This window comes from Prunus dulcis, chromosome 8 (genome assembly GCF_902201215.1).
Source record: "Prunus dulcis chromosome 8, ALMONDv2, whole genome shotgun sequence".
In the NCBI taxonomy this organism is placed as follows: domain Eukaryota; kingdom Viridiplantae; phylum Streptophyta; class Magnoliopsida; order Rosales; family Rosaceae; genus Prunus; species Prunus dulcis.
This window is the reverse complement of record NC_047657.1, coordinates 16,558,841-16,577,603: the sequence shown is the minus strand read 5'-3', so window position 1 is coordinate 16,577,603 and position 18,763 is coordinate 16,558,841. Positions and strand designations below refer to the sequence as shown.

The 18,763-nt window shown below is 37.8% G+C and overlaps 4 protein-coding genes across 4 annotated transcripts; all 4 read right to left on the bottom strand.

The window, feature by feature from the left end:
* Positions 1 to 2,214: 2,214 nt before the first annotated feature.
* On the bottom strand, positions 2,215 to 3,988 carry LOC117637263. Its single transcript, XM_034372112.1, has 2 exons — positions 3,137 to 3,988; positions 2,215 to 3,015 (listed from the first exon to the last, which is right to left on the bottom strand). The coding sequence occupies exons 1-2, from the start codon at positions 3,807 to 3,809 to the stop codon at positions 2,474 to 2,476; spliced, it is 1,215 nt and encodes a 404-aa protein (XP_034228003.1). The 5' UTR covers positions 3,810 to 3,988; the 3' UTR covers positions 2,215 to 2,473.
* Positions 3,989 to 5,898: 1,910 nt separating this feature from the next.
* Positions 5,899 to 8,655, bottom strand: LOC117637629 (ER lumen protein-retaining receptor erd-2.2). The gene is made up of 6 exons (XM_034372562.1): positions 8,264 to 8,655; positions 7,535 to 7,734; positions 6,739 to 6,879; positions 6,563 to 6,643; positions 6,353 to 6,480; positions 5,899 to 6,199 (listed from the first exon to the last, which is right to left on the bottom strand). Exons 1-6 carry the CDS (start codon positions 8,487 to 8,489, stop codon positions 6,157 to 6,159), a joined length of 819 nt encoding a protein of 272 aa, XP_034228453.1. The 5' UTR covers positions 8,490 to 8,655; the 3' UTR covers positions 5,899 to 6,156.
* A 1,088-nt stretch (positions 8,656 to 9,743) lies between these two features.
* On the bottom strand, positions 9,744 to 11,659 carry LOC117636370 (cytochrome P450 CYP82D47-like). Its single transcript, XM_034370841.1, has 2 exons — positions 10,719 to 11,659; positions 9,744 to 10,478 (listed from the first exon to the last, which is right to left on the bottom strand). The coding sequence occupies exons 1-2, from the start codon at positions 11,640 to 11,642 to the stop codon at positions 9,849 to 9,851; spliced, it is 1,554 nt and encodes a 517-aa protein (XP_034226732.1). The 5' UTR covers positions 11,643 to 11,659; the 3' UTR covers positions 9,744 to 9,848.
* A 2,393-nt stretch (positions 11,660 to 14,052) lies between these two features.
* Positions 14,053 to 16,320, bottom strand: LOC117637403 (cytochrome P450 CYP82D47-like). The gene is made up of 2 exons (XM_034372284.1): positions 15,242 to 16,320; positions 14,053 to 14,875 (listed from the first exon to the last, which is right to left on the bottom strand). Exons 1-2 carry the CDS (start codon positions 16,163 to 16,165, stop codon positions 14,246 to 14,248), a joined length of 1,554 nt encoding a protein of 517 aa, XP_034228175.1. The 5' UTR covers positions 16,166 to 16,320; the 3' UTR covers positions 14,053 to 14,245.
* Between the last annotated feature and the right edge of the window lie 2,443 nt (positions 16,321 to 18,763).

Sequence of the window (18,763 nt, the reverse complement as noted above, 5' to 3'; positions counted from 1 at the left end):
TTAAAAAATAATAAACAGTTTAGCAATGTCCTTTTGTCCACGACCAATGACAAAAAGTGTAGCAAACCCCCCTTCAAATAAAATACGAGGACAAAAAATAAAACATATGTGAAGTCTTAAGTGAATTTTTTATTTTTATTTTTTAGTGTATAAAGAGGGGGTTCAAGCCCGGGTGCAATGAGGCGAACATATATTGACTAATTGGTGTAACCCACATTTACTTAGGTGCAATTGTTTAATATAGATTATGATGATTATTGTTGTAAGTTATACACTAGTTAGGGTACTTCAAAGCAAACCTCATGGTTTCAAAATGATGAAACATTAGTGCATTAAATGTATGATTATTAAGTTGCGCATGTGATTCATGATAGCAATAGATGTTAAATGAGTCATTTTTTAAAGTATGTGGTTTATTTTGAAGATGCAAGTAATGTTTTTTTTATTCAAAGGATCTATTACTTTATTTTTTATTATTTATTTATTTTATTATTCAAACGATAGTCTAAATTATAAGGGGAATTGAGTTTCTTACATACACACCTAGGGTGGGTTCGGTCTGGGTTGATTCAGTTTTGGGCTCAACTCGAACAACGAACCGTAGGGCTTGGTTTGTGTCATTTTGAAAACCGAAACCAAACCATAATTGATGAAAACCGACCACTTCGATTAACCGGACTTGGTGGGTTGGTTCAGTTCCGTTTGGGTTTTTTGACTTTCTTAGAGAGAGAGAGAGAGAGAGAGAGAGAGAGAGAGAGTAAATAAAAGCGATGGAGAGGAGAAGAAGAAAAAAAGAGGGAGATATGGAGAAGAAGAAGAAGGAAAAAAAAAGAGGGAGATGGGGAGAGGGAGTGAAGACATACATAAGAAGAAGGAGAAAAAAAAAACATAGAGAGAGAGGGACTGATGGAGACAAGACAAACGGAGAGATGGAGAGAGAAGAAAAAGAAAAAATTGAAACTATGTATTATATATATATATATATATCCTATAATAATATTATATATAATATTTTTTTAATAGCATCGGTTTCGTTTGGTTAAACTGTGGTTTTGAATATTGCAAAATATATACCAAACCATATATTTCGGTTTGATTTGGGTTCAAACTTATGAAAAAAAAAATTTGAAAATAAACCAAATCAACCCAAACCAAAACCGGGTTACCAGTTTGAATGCCCAGCCCTATACACATCACTAATGTGCCATAGAGGTTCACACAAACACTACCAAAGTATCATAGAGGTTTGAAATAAAACTATTGATCTGTAAGTTAATGTCTGTTTCCACTATGTTACACCATATTTACCTATTATTTCAAACTTAGATAGTCACAACAAAATATGTGTTTTAAATGTAAATTTAGAGCCAAGTTTCTTTAATTTTTTATAGGGTATTCATTGCTTCATAGTCTCGTGCGTATTAAAGAGTTTTGCTCAATTTGCCGCTCAGCACACCCATGGGATGGGTAAAATGGAAAGTTTTGGGGGAAAATAAAACTTGAGTGTTTGTTGAGCACGTTGAGCAATTGTTTAGTGCTCAGCTGAACTATGCCTTGTGGGGGCTGGTAAATTGGGCCAAGCCAATGACTACCCGTAGACCCACTCGTCCTTCATTGGGCTGTGCCCACATTGATCATGGGCTATTCTATGTTTTGGGATTAATTAGAGAGAAAATAAAGGGTAACAAAAAAAGAGAGATCTTATTAATGAAATGTTTATTTATCAAAATATGTATGTATGAGAGAAGAAAAGAAATTATCCCTAAATTAGGAATTTGATCAACTAAAAGGGATATCATATTTCTATGTTTTCCGATTTCGTTACCCGCTTCCTTACTTCCCATATTTCTAAATTTCCCTTACTTCCCATATTTCTAAATTCCCCGATTTTCTTACTTTCTTATTTTCCCGTTACAAATAAGTAAATTATACCATACATTAGTATGTTTGCCCAAAACAAAAAAAATTAGTATTGAGCCATAGAAAAAAAAGGTAACCAAGCTCAAGTTCTCCCACCACCTTAAGAATTTGAAATAGCTGGGATGAATTTGTAGGAAGTATGTTAAACAAAATATTGAAAAAAAGGAGGATATCATATTTATATACAAGAATATTAGATCTAAAAGGCTAACTGTACGCCAATCACATTTAGGAAAACTTTATACACACAAAATACCCAAAAAAAAAAGAAAAAAAGAAAAAAAAAGAAAAAAAAAAGCAAAAGATAAGCTTGTCTGTCCCATTAATTTCCAGTCAAGAACTCATGTAAACTGAGGTTTTGGTATAGCCTGCCTCCCATCAATCTATCCATCTCCTTCTGCATACAACATGTATGCAAATCCCCACCAAAGTAACTCTCATCAGCTGCAATTAAAAAGCAAAAACTAAAAGCTAAAAGCTAGCAAATTAAGATAAAGACGACCAGAAATGAAAAAGGGTCAGTTTCCATATCAGCTGATAGATTCAGCTCTCATCATCCAAAAGCAGATGGGATCACAGTTATGTGTCTCAGAGGCTGAGATACATCAGTGCCTCCAGCATGCTGCACAAATTCAGCTGGTGAGAATGTGCTTCCATGGCAGACACAGACAATGCTGATCTCAGATTTTGTGTAGCTGTACAAGAACCCATGAATTGTTTTCCCATTTGGGCCATTCCCCGTGGTGGAGACATAAGGCATTTGGGGAAGAGAACTGCACTGGGTTTGGGGTTTTGGGGGCTTTGCAATAGGGTCCATTTTGGTAATTTCTTTCAATGGAGTACTTGTTAAAGTTGCAGAATCTCCATTTGATGAGATGGGTTTGGGGATTGAAACTGGCTCTGTGTTTTCTGATTTGGGTTCTTCTTTGGGAGCCAGTTTTTTATCATTGCCTTGAGAATTTGATTTAAATGAGTTGGAGGTAGCTGTGTGTTCAGATTGGGCCTTGGTCTTTTTTGATATTGAACCATTGTTCAAATGGGTTTTTTCTGGTAAGCTCTGGCCTGAATGGCTTCTGGTCTCACTGCTTCCACCACCTAAAAGATTTTGAAACCCAAAAAATAAAAACCAAATTCTATTTTGGCAGAAAAAAAATAAATTAATTTTAACAAAATAAGAAACGAAGGATATGCACAATTTAGAGTATGTATACAGTACCTTCATGAGAAACTGCGCTTTGATGATCAGAAACGGTAGAGGAGCTACACATCGGGGACCCATTCAACGACCCCATTTTACCCAATCCGCCATTCGACGACGTCATTTTACCAACTCCACCATTCTCCTCCGTTTCGCACCCGTTATTTGCCAAATTTTTATGCGCCTGAAACGGCCTGAAACCGCCGCCACCGCTGGGAGCCCAGCACGGCATCGCGCAAGGGTACGCGAAGCCGTTCGTGTATGGAACGAACTGCACCGGCGGGTACGGGTACTGAGCCGGTTGAACCGGGTAGCGGGGCTCCGTTTCGCCGTTATTCATATTCAGATTGACGTTCACATTCACGTTCGTCTCTGTTCTCTCTCTCTTGATCGCCGGTTGCTGTTGTTGATCTTCTGTTTGGGCCTCGTTCCTTCCTCGGCTTCTCTTCTCTTCGCGCTTCCTCTTCGCCTCTTGCCTCCGCAGCGCCTGGATCTCCCGCTTCGTCTGCGAATCAAGAAGCGCGCCCTCCGGCTCCGACGACGCCGTTTGGTTCTCCTTTTCTCTCCGATCCAAGCCGAAGCCGTTGACGGGCTGCAATTTCTCTGGTTTTCTGAAACTGCCTCCGATTGACAACCCTAAATCGAGTTCAATCTCCTCCTCTTTCAATCCGGGCTCCGAAACTTCCACCATTGCCGTAAAGCTTAAATTTTCAACGTATCAAAGAGCCTCAAACTGAAAAAAGAAAACTTCAAGCTTGAAGCTGGAGCTTCGTAGTTATATGAAGAAAGTTCCTCTCTCTCTCTCTCTCTCTCTCTCTCTCTCTGTGTTTTGAAATTCACATTAGGGTTTGCTGTCAGATTTTCTGAGGAGAGAAAAAGGGTAAGGAAATAGCTGGGGAGGGAAGCGAGGGAGGGCGCCACGTGGCGGAAGAGTAGAAGGCGACAGAGACGGGGGGTAGACACGTAGGATATTTTCGGATATATTTTTAGCGGACGGGATTAGCAAAACTCTTCGCCACTAATCCTAATTAACCGCTGGTTAAAATAATCGAAAATCGTCTTTTTAAGGGTTAATTTAGCGGGAAACAAACTCTTCTCAAGTGTTAAAGGGAGATTTCTTTGAGCCAAGAAGCACGCTCGCAGGTTTAGGGCGCGCCATGTGGCACAAGTGCATGGAGAGCTTAGAATCGGACACGTGTCCGCGCCTGGCAACCGTAAATAACAACGCATAGGCGGAGAGCTCTGGGGCTCTGACAGCCTGGCACATGCGTACGGACGCGTGGTGCGAGATCTTGCTGTCACCCCGAGAATCTCTACCGTCCTTTTCTCTCCACGAATCCCCATGACAGTAGTTCTACGTGGCATCGTCCACAACCGCCACGTGTCCCAGCTGGGCAAAACGCGGGGCCCGCATCCCATAAGGATGGGATTGAGAGACTGAAACGTGGCGCACTGGCGCGCATGTTGAGAGTCGCAGCTCGGCAGGGTCAAGCTGGTCTGCACCTTTTACGGAGAGTGATGTTGACGTGTCGAGGTGTTGCTCAGATTCGGTGATGCGGACACGTGGTGAAAGGGGAATGGTTGAGGTTGGTTGTGTTTGTAGGGTAGTTGACACGTGGCGGGTTGTTGGGGGATGAGTTTGTTCAAAAAAGTAGAAGATAGGGTATGTAGCGCATAGACCGGGTTTGAATTTCGTATGACCGAGCATTGCAGTTACTTGTATTAGGCATGGTTACCACGTGTCGCTGTTTGGATTCATAGACTTTATACGCATTGGGTTGTACCTTGAGCCTATTTTTCGACAATTAGGGACGGGTTCAGAATTTAAAAATGGAGTGGTCAAAATTTATTTTACGTATGTATATTTAAAAAAAATACAAAATTTGGTGGTACAAATGAATTTTATTGATAAAATAAATTAAAATAATAAAGAATACATATAAAAACTAGTAAAATTAAAAAATTACTAATAAATTGACGTTTTATTTTAAAACAATATGAATATTCTTTTACTTTTAGTTAACGTAGTCCTAAGACAATATATACTCCTAATTCTACTTCATTTTTTTTTTTTTCAGAATGAATTGAGACGATATTTTATAAATACGTAATTATTTTAAATATATTAATTATTTCTTTATTTTTCGATCGACGTACAGGGAGGCTATTGTAACAAAACAAAACCAAAAACAAAAAAAAGAGAAGAAGGGGTTTGTTTATGCGTGAGTGGTGTGGGACTTGGGTGGGATGATATTTTATTTTTGCCCTTAAAGAAATAAAACTGAAGGAAATGTTTGGCTATTGCAACGGAACAGACAAACAAAAAGGAAGAAGGGGATGCGTAAAGTGTGGAAAGACTATACTTGGGTGGGCTAATGTTTTAGTTTAGGCTTAAAGACATACAAATCATCTGGGCTATAGTCCAGGTTGCCCCCTTCTAAGGTCCGTTCTTGTTGACAATTTGGGCCAAAATAAACACTTTGCGCCCAGTTGATAATTCTGAAATTAGGGTGCATCTTTAGTTTGAATTCATATATCGACTTGAGAATGTAATTCAATGAACTGTGATTAATTTATAATTTACGAATGAAGGGTGAACTCGTAATTTTAACAGCTACTTATTGGAAACATAATTCTATGGATTGTGATTAAGCTATACCTTATTAGTGAAGAGTGAATCTGTCACCTTAATGAATTGTAATTAATCTATACCTTATTAGTGAAGGGTGAATACGTCGCTTTAATAGGTGCAGTGCATTCATCTACATTATGAATCCGCACAATAGGAAAGTTCCTCAAATTAGGAGTTGACAAGGTAAAATTCGACAAGTACATTCGTTCAATTCTTGACTGCAAAAAAATTCGTTCATTCCCAAACCCAAAAGGCACAAGTAACCATGTCTTACAGTCGTACTATGGCATAAAGAAAAAGAAACGAGAGTAACACATTTACTCATTTACTTCCAACCCCCTGTCACAAGATGCTTGTATATTTTGCTCAGAGAACGAAGGGCAGTACATCATTAAGCCCTGCAGCTCTAGACAGGAGGCATCCTCATTATCAGCTGCCCTGCCATTTTACTGCAAAACAGAAAATACTGTGTTAGGAGGGTTCAGGGCATCTGAGATTAGTCATTAGAGCGTGGCACAAGGGGCATGGTTTTATTGTATGCAACCGTTGTATATATAAAAGCTTCGAGAGAGGTCGTATGCAAGATTTTTCTCGGGGCTTACCTCTTTATGTAGTAGTAACAAAAGTCAGCTAAGATGAATGTTTGAACCATCTCACCGAGGAAAGCTGACAAAAGCCAGAAATATCCACTCCCAATGTAGTATATATATGTCCCGTTAGTCTCATAGATCTGCACGTAAATTGCAAAATGTCGCATTTAGTCAGATACATGTCTAATTGTAAAACTTCATATGGATGTAGTCATGACAAACCTGAATAATCCAATGAGCACAAGCAAAAAATCTTGAAATCCCCAATGCAAATACATAATGGGAGGTAAATGGTTCAATCATCTGAAAACAAGCATGATAAGAAGAAAACAAAGATCAAAATAACGTCCAGTCAGTTGGTAAAACGGGTGATAGTTTTAATCTGATGTAAACTGTACCTTTGCATTCTGCATCAACCGAAGTTGAGGCAGAACTGAAACAGCCTCCATGTTTGCACCAAATGCCCAAAGGATTCGACAGAAGCGATAATTTAGTGTGTAGGGGTGGACGAGCACACCAAGGACAGCAGAAGGCACCACCTGCATTGTGGTTTATGAGGCAAAACAAATGTGAATATTCTTGTACCTTTTCTAAAGCTACAATACCAGTTTCTGGTTCTGTACTTCAAGTATAGTAAACATGTTCATTCAAGATCAGTGCCTGTTGCAATATAGTAATGGTTTGAGGCTGGCCATAGTCTAAACAACACATGCATATGGAAGCAGCTCCAAATCTTCTCAAATCGAAAGCAAAATTTTTCGTTTCTCCGTGATTCAATCTTGTCTGCCATTTGGTTTTATAACAACTGGCAATTGAAAATCATGCTATGGAGATGCACAATGGAGAAAGAAACTACATAAGCAAATTTCAAGGTTTAATAGAATTCTTCCCTTCAAATTTACTGTTAACATTAACATCCTAACTGACAATATGACAAATGCAGCCTCACCTAAAATTTATAATCTCCAATTAAATAGTTCTGGTCTTTGAATACATTCTTCAAATGATTTCCCACGTATTTGACAAAGCATTCGGGTCAGATGAACCGGCATACAGACCGTATACACATGTAATATTTATACATATGTATAAATTCCTCAAACGGTTCCCAGCTACACATGTATACACTAAATAATACATACATTTACTTGTGCACACAAACACTTAATTTAAAGGGAGGTCGAAGATCTTTACCAGGTAATATAAGCGAAAATTGTCCAGTTCCTTTATGTAGGTCGACTTCAATTTAAACCGTATCATATATATGACCCACGCCGTTGCCACGAGAGTAAGAAAATCTAGCACAGTGTGAATGTCACCCTCCATCATTGTACTACAGAACAACCTTACTGCTAGGAACAGAGCTGTGAGTTCCTGAGTCTTTAGGGAAAGACCTGAGAGTGCATCAGAAACCAGTTTGTTTATCAAAATAAAGCACAATGTGACCTGAATTCTAATAGATTAGGGTAAGATTATGCATTTGAAGATGGATATTGGGACTTCAAAAGAAAGACTAACCATGTTCATGAAAAATTGCAATGCTAAAACAATAACCATTTTATATAATTAGTGAGAGCAAAATTAATCTATAATTGTTCAAATTTTCATCCATCCCCCTTCTTATTCTTGAACTGTTTTCAAGTTTGATTGAAGTTGGTCCATTTACTAATTAATTAATTAATTAATTGCTAAATAAATTGTACCCTGCAAGCTGCAGCCATTGTGCCATGATAATACAGCAATAAAAGGTCACACCTTTAAAAATCGAAAATCGAAAATCGAAATTGAAAAACCCAACTAAATCAACAAGAAGCATGACAAATCACATTAACAAAAAAACCCAAGAATCCAAATCAACCCACAATTCAGAAAGAAAAAAAAACAGAATTATGAAGGATTGAGAAAAGAGGAAGGCAAAGATACCAGAGCAAGTCTTTTGGGTGGTGAGCTTGTAGATGAGGACGATGATCCCAAGCACATGCACAACCTCAGAGGCAATGAAGAAGTAGTGGTGATTCCTCACCCAAAACCTCAATGCAAGCAAAGCACAGAGAGCAAGGAAGGCTCCAAGAAAGACCTTGACTTTCATTGACTGGCTCCTCACCCATTGAAACAGCACATTCACAGGCGAGCTCCTCCTCCTCCCCATGGTATCAGCCAAGACTGCTCTGCACCTGATCGATCCCTCTAGAGAAAGAAACCAGATTGATATTGAAAGAGAAACAGAGAAACAAACGAAGAAACAAAAATTATGTTGTGTTTTTTTCCTGTGTGTTGTTAGAGGTAAAGATTGTGAGCGTTTTGATGGGCAATTGGGCATGCAGTTGGTCTCCGATGCTAGGTGGCATTTATGTTGTTTCCATTCTGGGGACCAATTAGGAAAGAACACGTCAAATATCAGTTTAAGGAGGAAAGATTATATTGGATCCCGAAGTTAATGCTTTCCTTTTTGGTTCTCTTGAATTTGGGTATGTAATCATCCTTGGAGTTGACACCTTTGATGACTTTCTTATTGGTTTGTAAAAGAATTCAATGACGCAACAACACAAATAGAAAGAAGGAAAAGATTCCTTCTTGGGCATGGAAAAGGAATAGAGGATTTATTTCTAACATACTTAATTTAGGAAAAAGATAGGATAAAAATTAAACTCTCAATCGTTGAGACTAATTGCTCTACCGTTGAAACTACAAATTCCCCCGAACTAAACTCTTATACAAAAATAAGCAGGTACGCAATTAATCTTTCCTTTTTTGTGTGAATGTTACTCGATTTCAAGAATGATAAGTAAGTTGCAAAGGACTCACGAGCTAGGGTAGTGGTTCGTAGCAATTACTCCTCTAAGCAAGGTCTTGGGTTCGATTCCTAGTATAGTGTGTGTGAATTTAGTATATTATCGCTCCTCTCAATAGAAAACGTCCTTAAAAAAAACGTTAAAATGCTAAGTTTGGCAGGGGATCTTAGCATCCAAAATCAAAACATTGTAGGTATGTTAGTGTGACTTTTCATCTTTTTATATGACTATTTTGCTTCTTGTCACTACAAAAAAAAATAGCAATAGTCACTATTTTGTCACTAATTTTGGTGACTGTTGTGGGAGTTACTAAAAGTTTTAGTCACATTTTTTGACTTTTTTGGTGACTAAAAAGGCTTTCAGTCACCTTTAGTAACTCCCACAACAGTCACCAAAATTGATGACAAAATGATAACTATTGCCACTTTTTTTTGTAGTGTGTTGTTGTTGGGTATCTCTTTTATATGTTCAATCAAATTTTGGATTATTTCTGACATTATTGCCAATGGAATTTGGATTGTTCCACACATATATCAATTGATAAGGAGCATTTTGTTCCTTAAATAATAGATATTCATAAATTACTAGTGATGCATGTATCTATGTATAAATATTCAAATCCTCACTTACCTCTCATTAATAAAAAGAAAAAGGAAGGAAAGACAATTACTTTATGTCCTAATCTCATAAACTAGCAAACTACCAAACGCAATTCACTACCTATCTTCATAGAATTCAAAGGGCAACCTTGGGGTTAAGATAACTTCAAGGGAAGTTGCCTTTGGCATGGTAATGCCTAGCCCTTCAGTCAAGTCCACGGGCATGTCCATAGGTGTTGCCAATTCAAACCCTTGAAGCAAGCGTCCAAGCGTCAAATGAGTAACTTGCAATGCAAATGTGGCCCCTGGACAAGACCTCCTTCCAGACCCAAATGGGATGAACTCAAAATGGTTACCAGAGGCATCAATTCCTACATGGGTTGTGAGAAATCTCTCTGGGCAGAACACTTCAGGGTCTGGCCACAAACATGGGTCTCTATGCAATTTCCACAGATTCACAAACAAACGGGTGCCTTTGGGGATGTGAAAGCCACAAACTTGACAGTCTTGCATTGCTTCATGAGGCACTGAGAGTGGGCCTGGTGGGTAGAGGCGCAGTGTTTCTTTGACAATGGCTTGGAGATAAGGTAGGTTTTCGATATCAGTGTCTTCAATCCATCTGTCCCTGCCAACTTTGAGGTCTAGCTCTTCTTGGGCAAGCTTCAAAACATGCCTATTGTTTAACAGTAAAGAGAGGATCCATATCAAGTTGATTGCTGTGGTTTCTGAACCAGCTAGAATAAGATTCTGCCACATGAAAAGTTGAAAATTGTGAACAACAAACAATCTAGAGTGTTGCAATTTTTCTTTAAAAAAAAAGTTTCTTGCTCTGTTTTGGGTAGTTTTGAGCTATCAATCACTTGAAAATAAAAAAGATGAAAACTTTACTGAAAAAACAATGAGAAACATTTATAGATTTACCACCACAGATGATAAAAATCATGAGTAATTGTGGTTTTTTTCATATGATTAGGCATATAAACATACCATTGATGTTGCCTTGATGATCGTTTCACGCGTATAGCCAAGCGTGGAATTGTCCTCAATCACAGACATCATGACATCAATGAAGTCATGCTCGTCCCTTGAGTTAGTCTCTTTCTTTGCATAATGTTCTTCAACCCAACTTCCCATGACAGAATCTAACTCCTTCATAATACGCTTCATAGCTTTAACTTGCCCCTTAAAATCAATCCAACTTGGAAAACCAATTACATCGGCAGCAACTGGATTTCCTGACACATACATAAACTCCTTCACAATTTTCCCAAACCTTTGCTCGTCTCCCTCATCTGAGCTATCAAAATATCTCTTCCCAGCAATCATTCTAGTAATTACATTCAAAGTTAGGTGCTCAATCCAATCACTGATCACGACCTTGGTTAGATTTAGACCATTGTGCCCTTCTGTTTTGCAAAGCAAAAACAACCCTTTAATGAAAGCATCAACCTCAGAAATTTGGACATGTTTTAAATTCTGAAGCCTGCGGATAGAGAGCAACTCAACCATGACCATTTTTCTCATGTCACGCCAGTATGGGCCATATGGTGAGAACCCAAATCCTGCATAGTTGTAGCCAAGGTACTTGCCGTGTGACGACCTTGGTCTAGTTGCAAAAATTGTGTCGTTTTTGGTGAAGCATTGCTTGACTGCATCATAGTTGCTGATCACAAGTACAGGGTGCTTGCCAAGCCATATGGTGAAGATAGGGCCATACTTGTCAGCCATGGCTGCTAGGGTTTTGAAAACTGGAACACGTAGCTTGTGGAGGTGGCCAATGATTGGCAAGGCACCTGATGGTTGTGGGGCCAACATGCCCTTGATTTTGTGGCTCTGGATCCTCAGCCTCCATAGATACAGAACCAAGACCAAAAGACCTGCAATGGCTAGTGGATGAGAAAGAAAATCCATGAGGGATGGCTGGCTATGGTGACAAAAGTGAACTTCCAATTAATTTATGGTTTGTTGGTGGTAAATGCTGTACCCTCATAGACAAGGAAATATGACGTGTTGGGCCACTAGCCACTCAAATTCAAAGGATATATTTGAATGGTTAATGTTTCTTCATTGATATTTGGTTTTCACCAAGGACGACCTTCCAATGCACATGGGTTGAAAAATTTGAGTTGGATAATGTTGTTAATTCTTTCTTCTGCTTGCAAGATTTGAGTACCTGGATACAATTATAATATCAACCCATATCATTGAAAAATGGCTTATATTTAATACAGTTGGGTATTCTAAATTCTCACTATTAAGATATGTTTGTTCCTATATTCTCCATTTTAACAATAAAGTAACCTATATTTGTAAATTTTTTGTTAAAGATATGTTTGTTCCTATATTCTCCATTTTAACAATAAAGTAACCTATATTTGTAAATTTTTTGTTAAAGAATTAGTTAAGTGATGACGTGACATATATGAAACCCACTTTTTAAAACTTAAATTGATTAAAATATTAATAAAAAATTAAAACCAATTAATTAAAAAAAAGATTTAAAAAAAACCTAAAAAATTTATTGTAAATAATATCAAACCCATTCCCTCACAACACACATGGATTTGGATCCTTTACTTGGATTTTCACTGTCATATGCTTGTCTTTTACTCTCCACATGCCACCTCATTTAAATTTCATCCAAAAGCTTGAAAGTTGACACATCACATTGGAAAAAAGAACAAAAATAATTGTCTCAACAATATTTCACATGTCTTAATTAATAGTCAACAGTAATTACTAACTCTACGAGTTCAACGTCAAGCCTGCAACTTCCTTTTCTTTTTAGGGCTCCACAAGAAACTTGATTGAAAGACAAAGATAATACAACCACCAACAAGAAGCATCAAGCAAACGACAAGAGGAGATAAGAATAACCAGAGGGAACCAACCAAATCTCTCAGTAACAAGAGGAAGAAAAGTCCAATCTTACAACCAGAGGGAATCGTTCCTATGTAAACACCACCTCATCACTCTCTTTTCATCCAATATCATAATCAATTCTTGCCAATCCTCAAAATCCAATCTTACAACTTCTTTAGGGAATTAGTTTAATATAAAAAAGAAATATATATATATATATATATATATATATAATCGAAGGGGTAGAATAAGTTATTGGGCAGAAAGAAGACATTCAAAAGCAAAAAATGAAAAGAAAAAAATATGAAGAAGAAAACAGAAGGGAGGCTGCAGAAGTGGGTAACGTTACCTGGTTTAGGGTTTTAGTTTTAGTTTTTTTAATTACTTTTTTATTTAAGTTTTAAGCACATTGTTGTTTTTTTTTTTCCTTCTAATAAAAAATTAGTGATGTGTCAGCTCTCAAATCCCTTGGATGAAATTTAAATGAGGTGGCACATGGAGAGCAAAAGTTAAGCAGATCATGATATAGAAAATCCAAGCAGATGATCCAGAATCCCTCTGCTCATAGGTGTATGATGCATAACTAAATAATGGTATGAGAGGATGAGAATATCATTCCTCTTTGCGAAACCACTAGATCAAGGACGCAAAATGAAGAAGACCCAAATTAATTGAAATCATTCTAAAGAGAAATAAAAGTCAAAAATTACACCAGCCACGATCACCATCTCCCCAACCAAAATGCAGAAAACCCAAATTCATTGAACAACAAAAGAAACATAACAAATGTGTGATACCACCAGCTCCATTGCCTTCGCAATAGCTAATGTATCGAAAGTATCGAACCCAAGTTTTGCCGAATAGAGTGTAAGAACATCCACAATGATGCTCTATATTTCTTAGTTAAAATTTAGTTAAAAATATAAGAAAGCTATTTTAGGAGCTCTTTAAAAAATTTCAATTCCAACCATACTCCCTAATTTGGAGAGTCATAAATGCTATAACTCTTTTTTGATTGGTCCATCTCTATTAAAAAATAAAATAAAAAATAGTTAGCATTAAATAAAGGTTTGAAATACTCATTAAATAAAACAACATTAAATTATAAGGAGCCACTAGGAGTCCTTTCTGTCTCCTTAGATTTAGGAGTTCCTAGATGACTCCCTATTTTAGGAGTTGGATAGGGAGTATGGTTGAAGTTGCATTGTTAAGATTCCTCCCTAAAATTTGTCTAAGGAGGTGGTCTAGGGAGCCCATTATGAATGCTCAAAGAAGAGAGGTTTTCTGGTTTCAATATTTCATTAATTCTATGAATTATTTACAGCAGAATTTAAACAAAGGGAAGGCCTGCTAATCAAACTCTGTATTAATTACAATAGGTAGCAGGGGCAGCACAATAGGTAGTTGGTTGTGCAGCTGGTGCAATTAATCATATTTTCCCAAGTGAGAGCTGGTTGTATAGTTGATCAGCCACTAACTTGGAGTGGTGGGTGGTGGTGGTTCTTTATTCATAAATTACTAGTGATGCATGTATTTATGTATAAATATTCAAATCTTCACTTACCTCTCATTAATAAAAAGAAAACAGAAGGAAAGACCATTACTTTATTTCCTCATCTCATAAACTAGAGCAAAGTACCAAATGCAATTCACTACCTATCTTCATAGAATACAAGGGGCAACCTTGGGGTTAAGATAACTTCAAGGGAAGTTGACTTTGGCATGGTAATGCCTACCCCTTCAGTCAAGTCCACAGGCATGTCCATAGGTGTTGCCAATTCAAACCCTTGAAGCAAGCGTCCAAGTGTCAAATGGGTAACTTGCAATGCAAATGTGGCACCTGGACAAGACCTTCTTCCAGACCCAAATGGGATGAACTCAAAATGTTGACCAGAGGCATCAATTCCTACATGGGTTGTGAGAAATCTCTCCGGGCAGAACACTTCAGGGTCTGGCCACAAACTTGGGTCTCTATGCAATTTCCACAGATTCACAAACAAAAGGGTGCCTTTTTGGATGTGAAAGCCACAAACTTGACAGTCTTGCATTGCTTCATGAGGCACTGAGAGTGGGGCTGGTGGGTAGAGGCGCAGTGTTTCTTTGACAATGGCTTGGAGGTAAGGTAGGTTTTCGATATCAGTGTCTTCAATCCATCTGTCCCTGCCAACTTTGAGGTCTAGCTCTTCTTGGGCAAGCTTCAAAACGTGCCTATTGTTTAACAGTAAAGAGAGTGTCCATATCAAGTTGATTGCTGTGGTTTCTGAACCAGCTAGAATAAGATTCTGCAACATGAAAAGTTGAAAATTGTGAACAACAAACAATCTAGAGTGTTGCAATTTGCAAAATATACAGCCCCTGACCCTAAAAAATGTTGAAGAATATAAGTCATACGTTGGAAACTTGATTAAATAAAATACAAGATATTGTTGATTTTTGGTATGAAAACGTTTATACAGAGGAAGAAAATAGAATACTCAGAATGAGATTGTTCTGTATTTTTCTATATTGAAGACCAAGCAAAAGCATGCTCATCACTTGAAAATAAAAAAGATGAAAAGTTTACTGAAAAAACAATGAGAAACATTAATAGATTTACCACCACAGATGTTAAAAATCATGTGTAACTGTGGTTTTTTTCATAAACATACCAATGATGTTGCCTTGATGATCGTTTCACGTGTATAGCCAAGCGTGGAATTGTCCTCAATCACAGATATCATGACATCAATGAAGTCATGCTCGTCCCTGGAGTTAGTCTCTTTCTTTGCATAATGTTCTTCAACCCAACTTCCCATGACAGAATCTAACTCCTTCATAATACGCTTCATAGCTTTAACTTGCCCCTTAAAATCAATCCAACTTGGAAAACCAATTACATCAGCAGCAACTGGATTTCCTGACACATACATAAACTCCTTCAGAATTTTCCCAAACCTTTGCTCGTCTCCCTCATCTGAGCTATCAAAATATCTCTTCCCAGCAATCATTCTAGTAATTACATTCAAAGTCAGGTGCTCAATCCAATCACTGATCACGACCTTGGTTGGATTTAGACCATTGTGCCCTTCTGTTTTGCAAAGCAAAAACAACCCTTTAATGAAAGCATCAACCTCAGAAATTTGGACATGTTTTAAAGTCTCAAGCCTGCGGCTAGAGAGCAACTCAACCATGACCATTTTTCTGATGTCACGCCAGTATGTGCCATATGGTGAGAACCCAAATCCTGCATAGTTGTAGCCAAGGTACTTGCCTACTGTGGACCTTGATCTAGTTGCAAAAACTGAGTCATTTTTGGTGAAGCATTGCTTGACTGCATCATAGTTGCTGATCACAAGTACAGGGTGCTTGCCAAGCCATATGGTGAAGATAGGGCCATACTTGTCAGCCATGGCTGCTAGGGTTTTGAAAATTGGGCCACGTAGCTTGTGGAGGTGACCTATGATTGGCAAGGCACCGGATGGTTGCGGGGCCAACATGCCCTTGATTTTGTGGCTCTGGATCCTCACCCTCCATAGATACAGGACCAAGACCAAAAGACCTGCAATTGCTAGCGGATGAGAAAGAAAATCCATGAGAGATGGCTGGCTATGGTGAAAAAAGTGTGCTTCCAATTAATTTATGGTTTGTTGGTGGTAAAAGCTGTACTCTTATAGATAAGGAAAGATGACATGTTGGGCCACTAGCCACTCAAATTCAAGGATATATTTGAATGGTTAATGTTTCTTCATTGACTATAAGGTTTTGGGAATGATATTTGGTTTTCACCAAGGACGACCTTCCAATGCACATGGGTTGAAAATTTTGAGTTGGATAATGTTGTTAATTCTTTCTTTTGCTTGCAAGATTTGAGTACCTGGATACAATTCTAATATTCAACTATCATATCATTGAAAAATGGCTTATATTTAATATTGGGTTAATTTCAGTTTGGTATCCTAAACTCTCATTCTTAAGGCATGTTTGTCCCTATATTCTCAGTTTTAACAATTAAGTACCCTATATTTGTAAATTTTTTGTAGTGTGGCTTTTCCGTTAGAAGGACTGTTAAAGAATTAATTAAGTGATGAAGTAGCATATATGGTATCCATTTTTTTAAACTTAAATTAATTAAAATATTAATAAAACATTAAAACCAATTTAAAAAATAAGAAAAAGATTTTTAAAAAAACAAAAAAAGATTATTGTAAAAAATATCAAACCCCTTCCCTCACAACACCCATGGATCTAGATCCTTTGCTTGGATTTTCACTGCCATGATATGCTTGTCTTTTACTTTTCACAGCCCACATCATTTAAATTTCATCTAAAGGCTTGAAAGTTGAGACATCACATTGAAAAAAATAATAATTAATAGTTGACACTCCTTAATAATCAACAATAATTACTAACTCTACGAGTTCAACGTCAAGCCTGCAACTTCCCTTTCTTTTCCGGGCTCCACAAGAAACTTGATTGAAAGACAAAGACAATATAACCACCAACAAGAACAAACGCATCACGCAAACGACAAGACGAGATAAGCATAACCAGAGGGAACCAACCAAGTCTCTCAGTAACAAGAGGAAGAAAAGTCCAATCTTACAACCAGAGGGAATCGTTCCTATGTAAACACTGTCTCTTTTCATCCAATATCATAATCAATTCTTGCCAATCTTCAAAATCCAATCTTACGACAACTTTAGGGAATTAGTTTAATATAGAAAAGAAATATATATAATCGAATCGAATGGGTAGAATAAGTTATTGGGCTGAAAGAAGACATTGAAAAGCAAAAAAATGAAAAGAAGAAAACAGAAGAGAGGCTGCAGAAGATTGGTAACGTTACCTGGTTTAGGGTTTTAGTTTTTTTTTAATTTTTAAAATTACTTGTTTATTTAAGTTTGTTGAGGCCCAAAAAATTCAAAGCTAGGCCCAAATATATTCCCGGCCCAATGCGATACCCTACCAAGAAGAAACCCGATTTGGGCACGCGAAGGTTGATGCGCTTGCACACATGCCACGCCAAGCAAATAAGCAACAAGTCACGCTACAAGCTTAAGTGAGCCCAAGCCACGCGAATGCCTGGGGCTTGCTGAGCGGGTTGTGGTATGGATGGTTACGAGTATTCACGAGGCCCATTGATGGTCTAAGGAGTGGAAGTTTTGGGCTACTTGGACCATCAATGGACCTCATGAATACTTGTAACCTCAGAAATTTGGACATGTTTTAAAGTCTCCAGCCTGCGGCTAGAGAGCAACTCAACCATGACCATTTTTCTGATGTCACGCCGGTATGTGCCGTATGGTGAGAACCCAAATCCTGCATAGTTGTAGCCAAGGTACTTGCCTTGTGAGGACCTCGGTCTAGTTGCAAAAACTGTGTCGTTTTTGGTGAAGCATTGCTTGACTGCATCATAGTTGCTGATCACAAGTACAGGGTGCTTGCAAGCCATATGGTGAAGATAGGGCCATACTTGTCAGCCATGGCTGCTAGGGTTTTGAAAACTGGGCCACGTAGCTTGTGGAGGTGGCCTTTGATTGGCAAGGCACCTGATGGTTGTGGGGCCAACATGCCCTTGATTTTGTGGCTCTGGATCCTCACCCTTCATAGATACAGGACCAAGACCAAAAGACCTGCAATTGCTAGCGGATGAGAAAGAAAATCCATGAGGGATGGCTGGCAATGGTGACAAAAGTGAACTTCCAATTAATTTATGGTTTGTTGGTGGTAAAAGCCTAGATAAGGAAAGATGACATGTTGGGCCACTCAAATTCAAGGATATATTCCCATGCACGTGGGTTGTTTAAATTTGAGTTGGATTCTTTCTTCTGCTTGCAAGATTTGAGTACCTAATATTGGGTTAATTTCAAGGATGCAATTATAATATTCAACTCATATTATTGAAAAATGGCATATCCTAAATTCTCACTCTAAAGGCATGTTTGTCCATACATTCACAATTTTAACTATTCGGGAATTGTGATTTTAATATTTGATTATTACAAAATTAATTAATGGCCAAATTGTATTAATAATCGTTCTTATTACACAAGTTTTCATCCAAAAAAAACTTGAAACTATTGATCTATAAGTCAATATCCTTTTGGTCCAGATTGATACAGCCCTTTGGCACAGTTCGATTGGTATTCAAAGTTTCAGATTATTATTCATGTGAACGAAAATAAATAAAG

Bases quoted from the DNA above. Each gene is read 5' to 3' on its own strand.
- LOC117636370 (XM_034370841.1), bottom strand. From the start codon at position 11,642: ATGGATTTTCTTTCTCATCCACTAGCCATTGCAGGTCTTTTGGTCTTG. The intron at 10,479-10,718 runs GTATGTTTATAT...TTCATGTGGCAG, and splicing joins TCATCAAGGCAACATCAATG to AATCTTATTCTAGCTGGTTC.
- LOC117637403 (XM_034372284.1), bottom strand. From the start codon at position 16,165: ATGGATTTTCTTTCTCATCCGCTAGCAATTGCAGGTCTTTTGGTCTTG. The intron at 14,876-15,241 runs GTATGTTTATGA...TTCATGTTGCAG, and splicing joins TCATCAAGGCAACATCATTG to AATCTTATTCTAGCTGGTTC.
- LOC117637629 (XM_034372562.1), bottom strand. From the start codon at position 8,489: ATGGGGAGGAGGAGGAGCTCGCCTGTGAATGTGCTGTTTCAATGGGTG. The intron at 6,880-7,534 runs GTAAAGATCTTC...ACCACAATGCAG, and splicing joins ATTTTCGCTTATATTACCTG to GTGGTGCCTTCTGCTGTCCT. The intron at 6,481-6,562 runs GTTTGTCATGAC...ATTTACGTGCAG, and splicing joins GTGCTCATTGGATTATTCAG to ATCTATGAGACTAACGGGAC.
- LOC117637263 (XM_034372112.1), bottom strand. From the start codon at position 3,809: ATGGTGGAAGTTTCGGAGCCCGGATTGAAAGAGGAGGAGATTGAACTC. The intron at 3,016-3,136 runs GTACTGTATACA...AAAATCTTTTAG, and splicing joins AAGCGCAGTTTCTCATGAAG to GTGGTGGAAGCAGTGAGACC.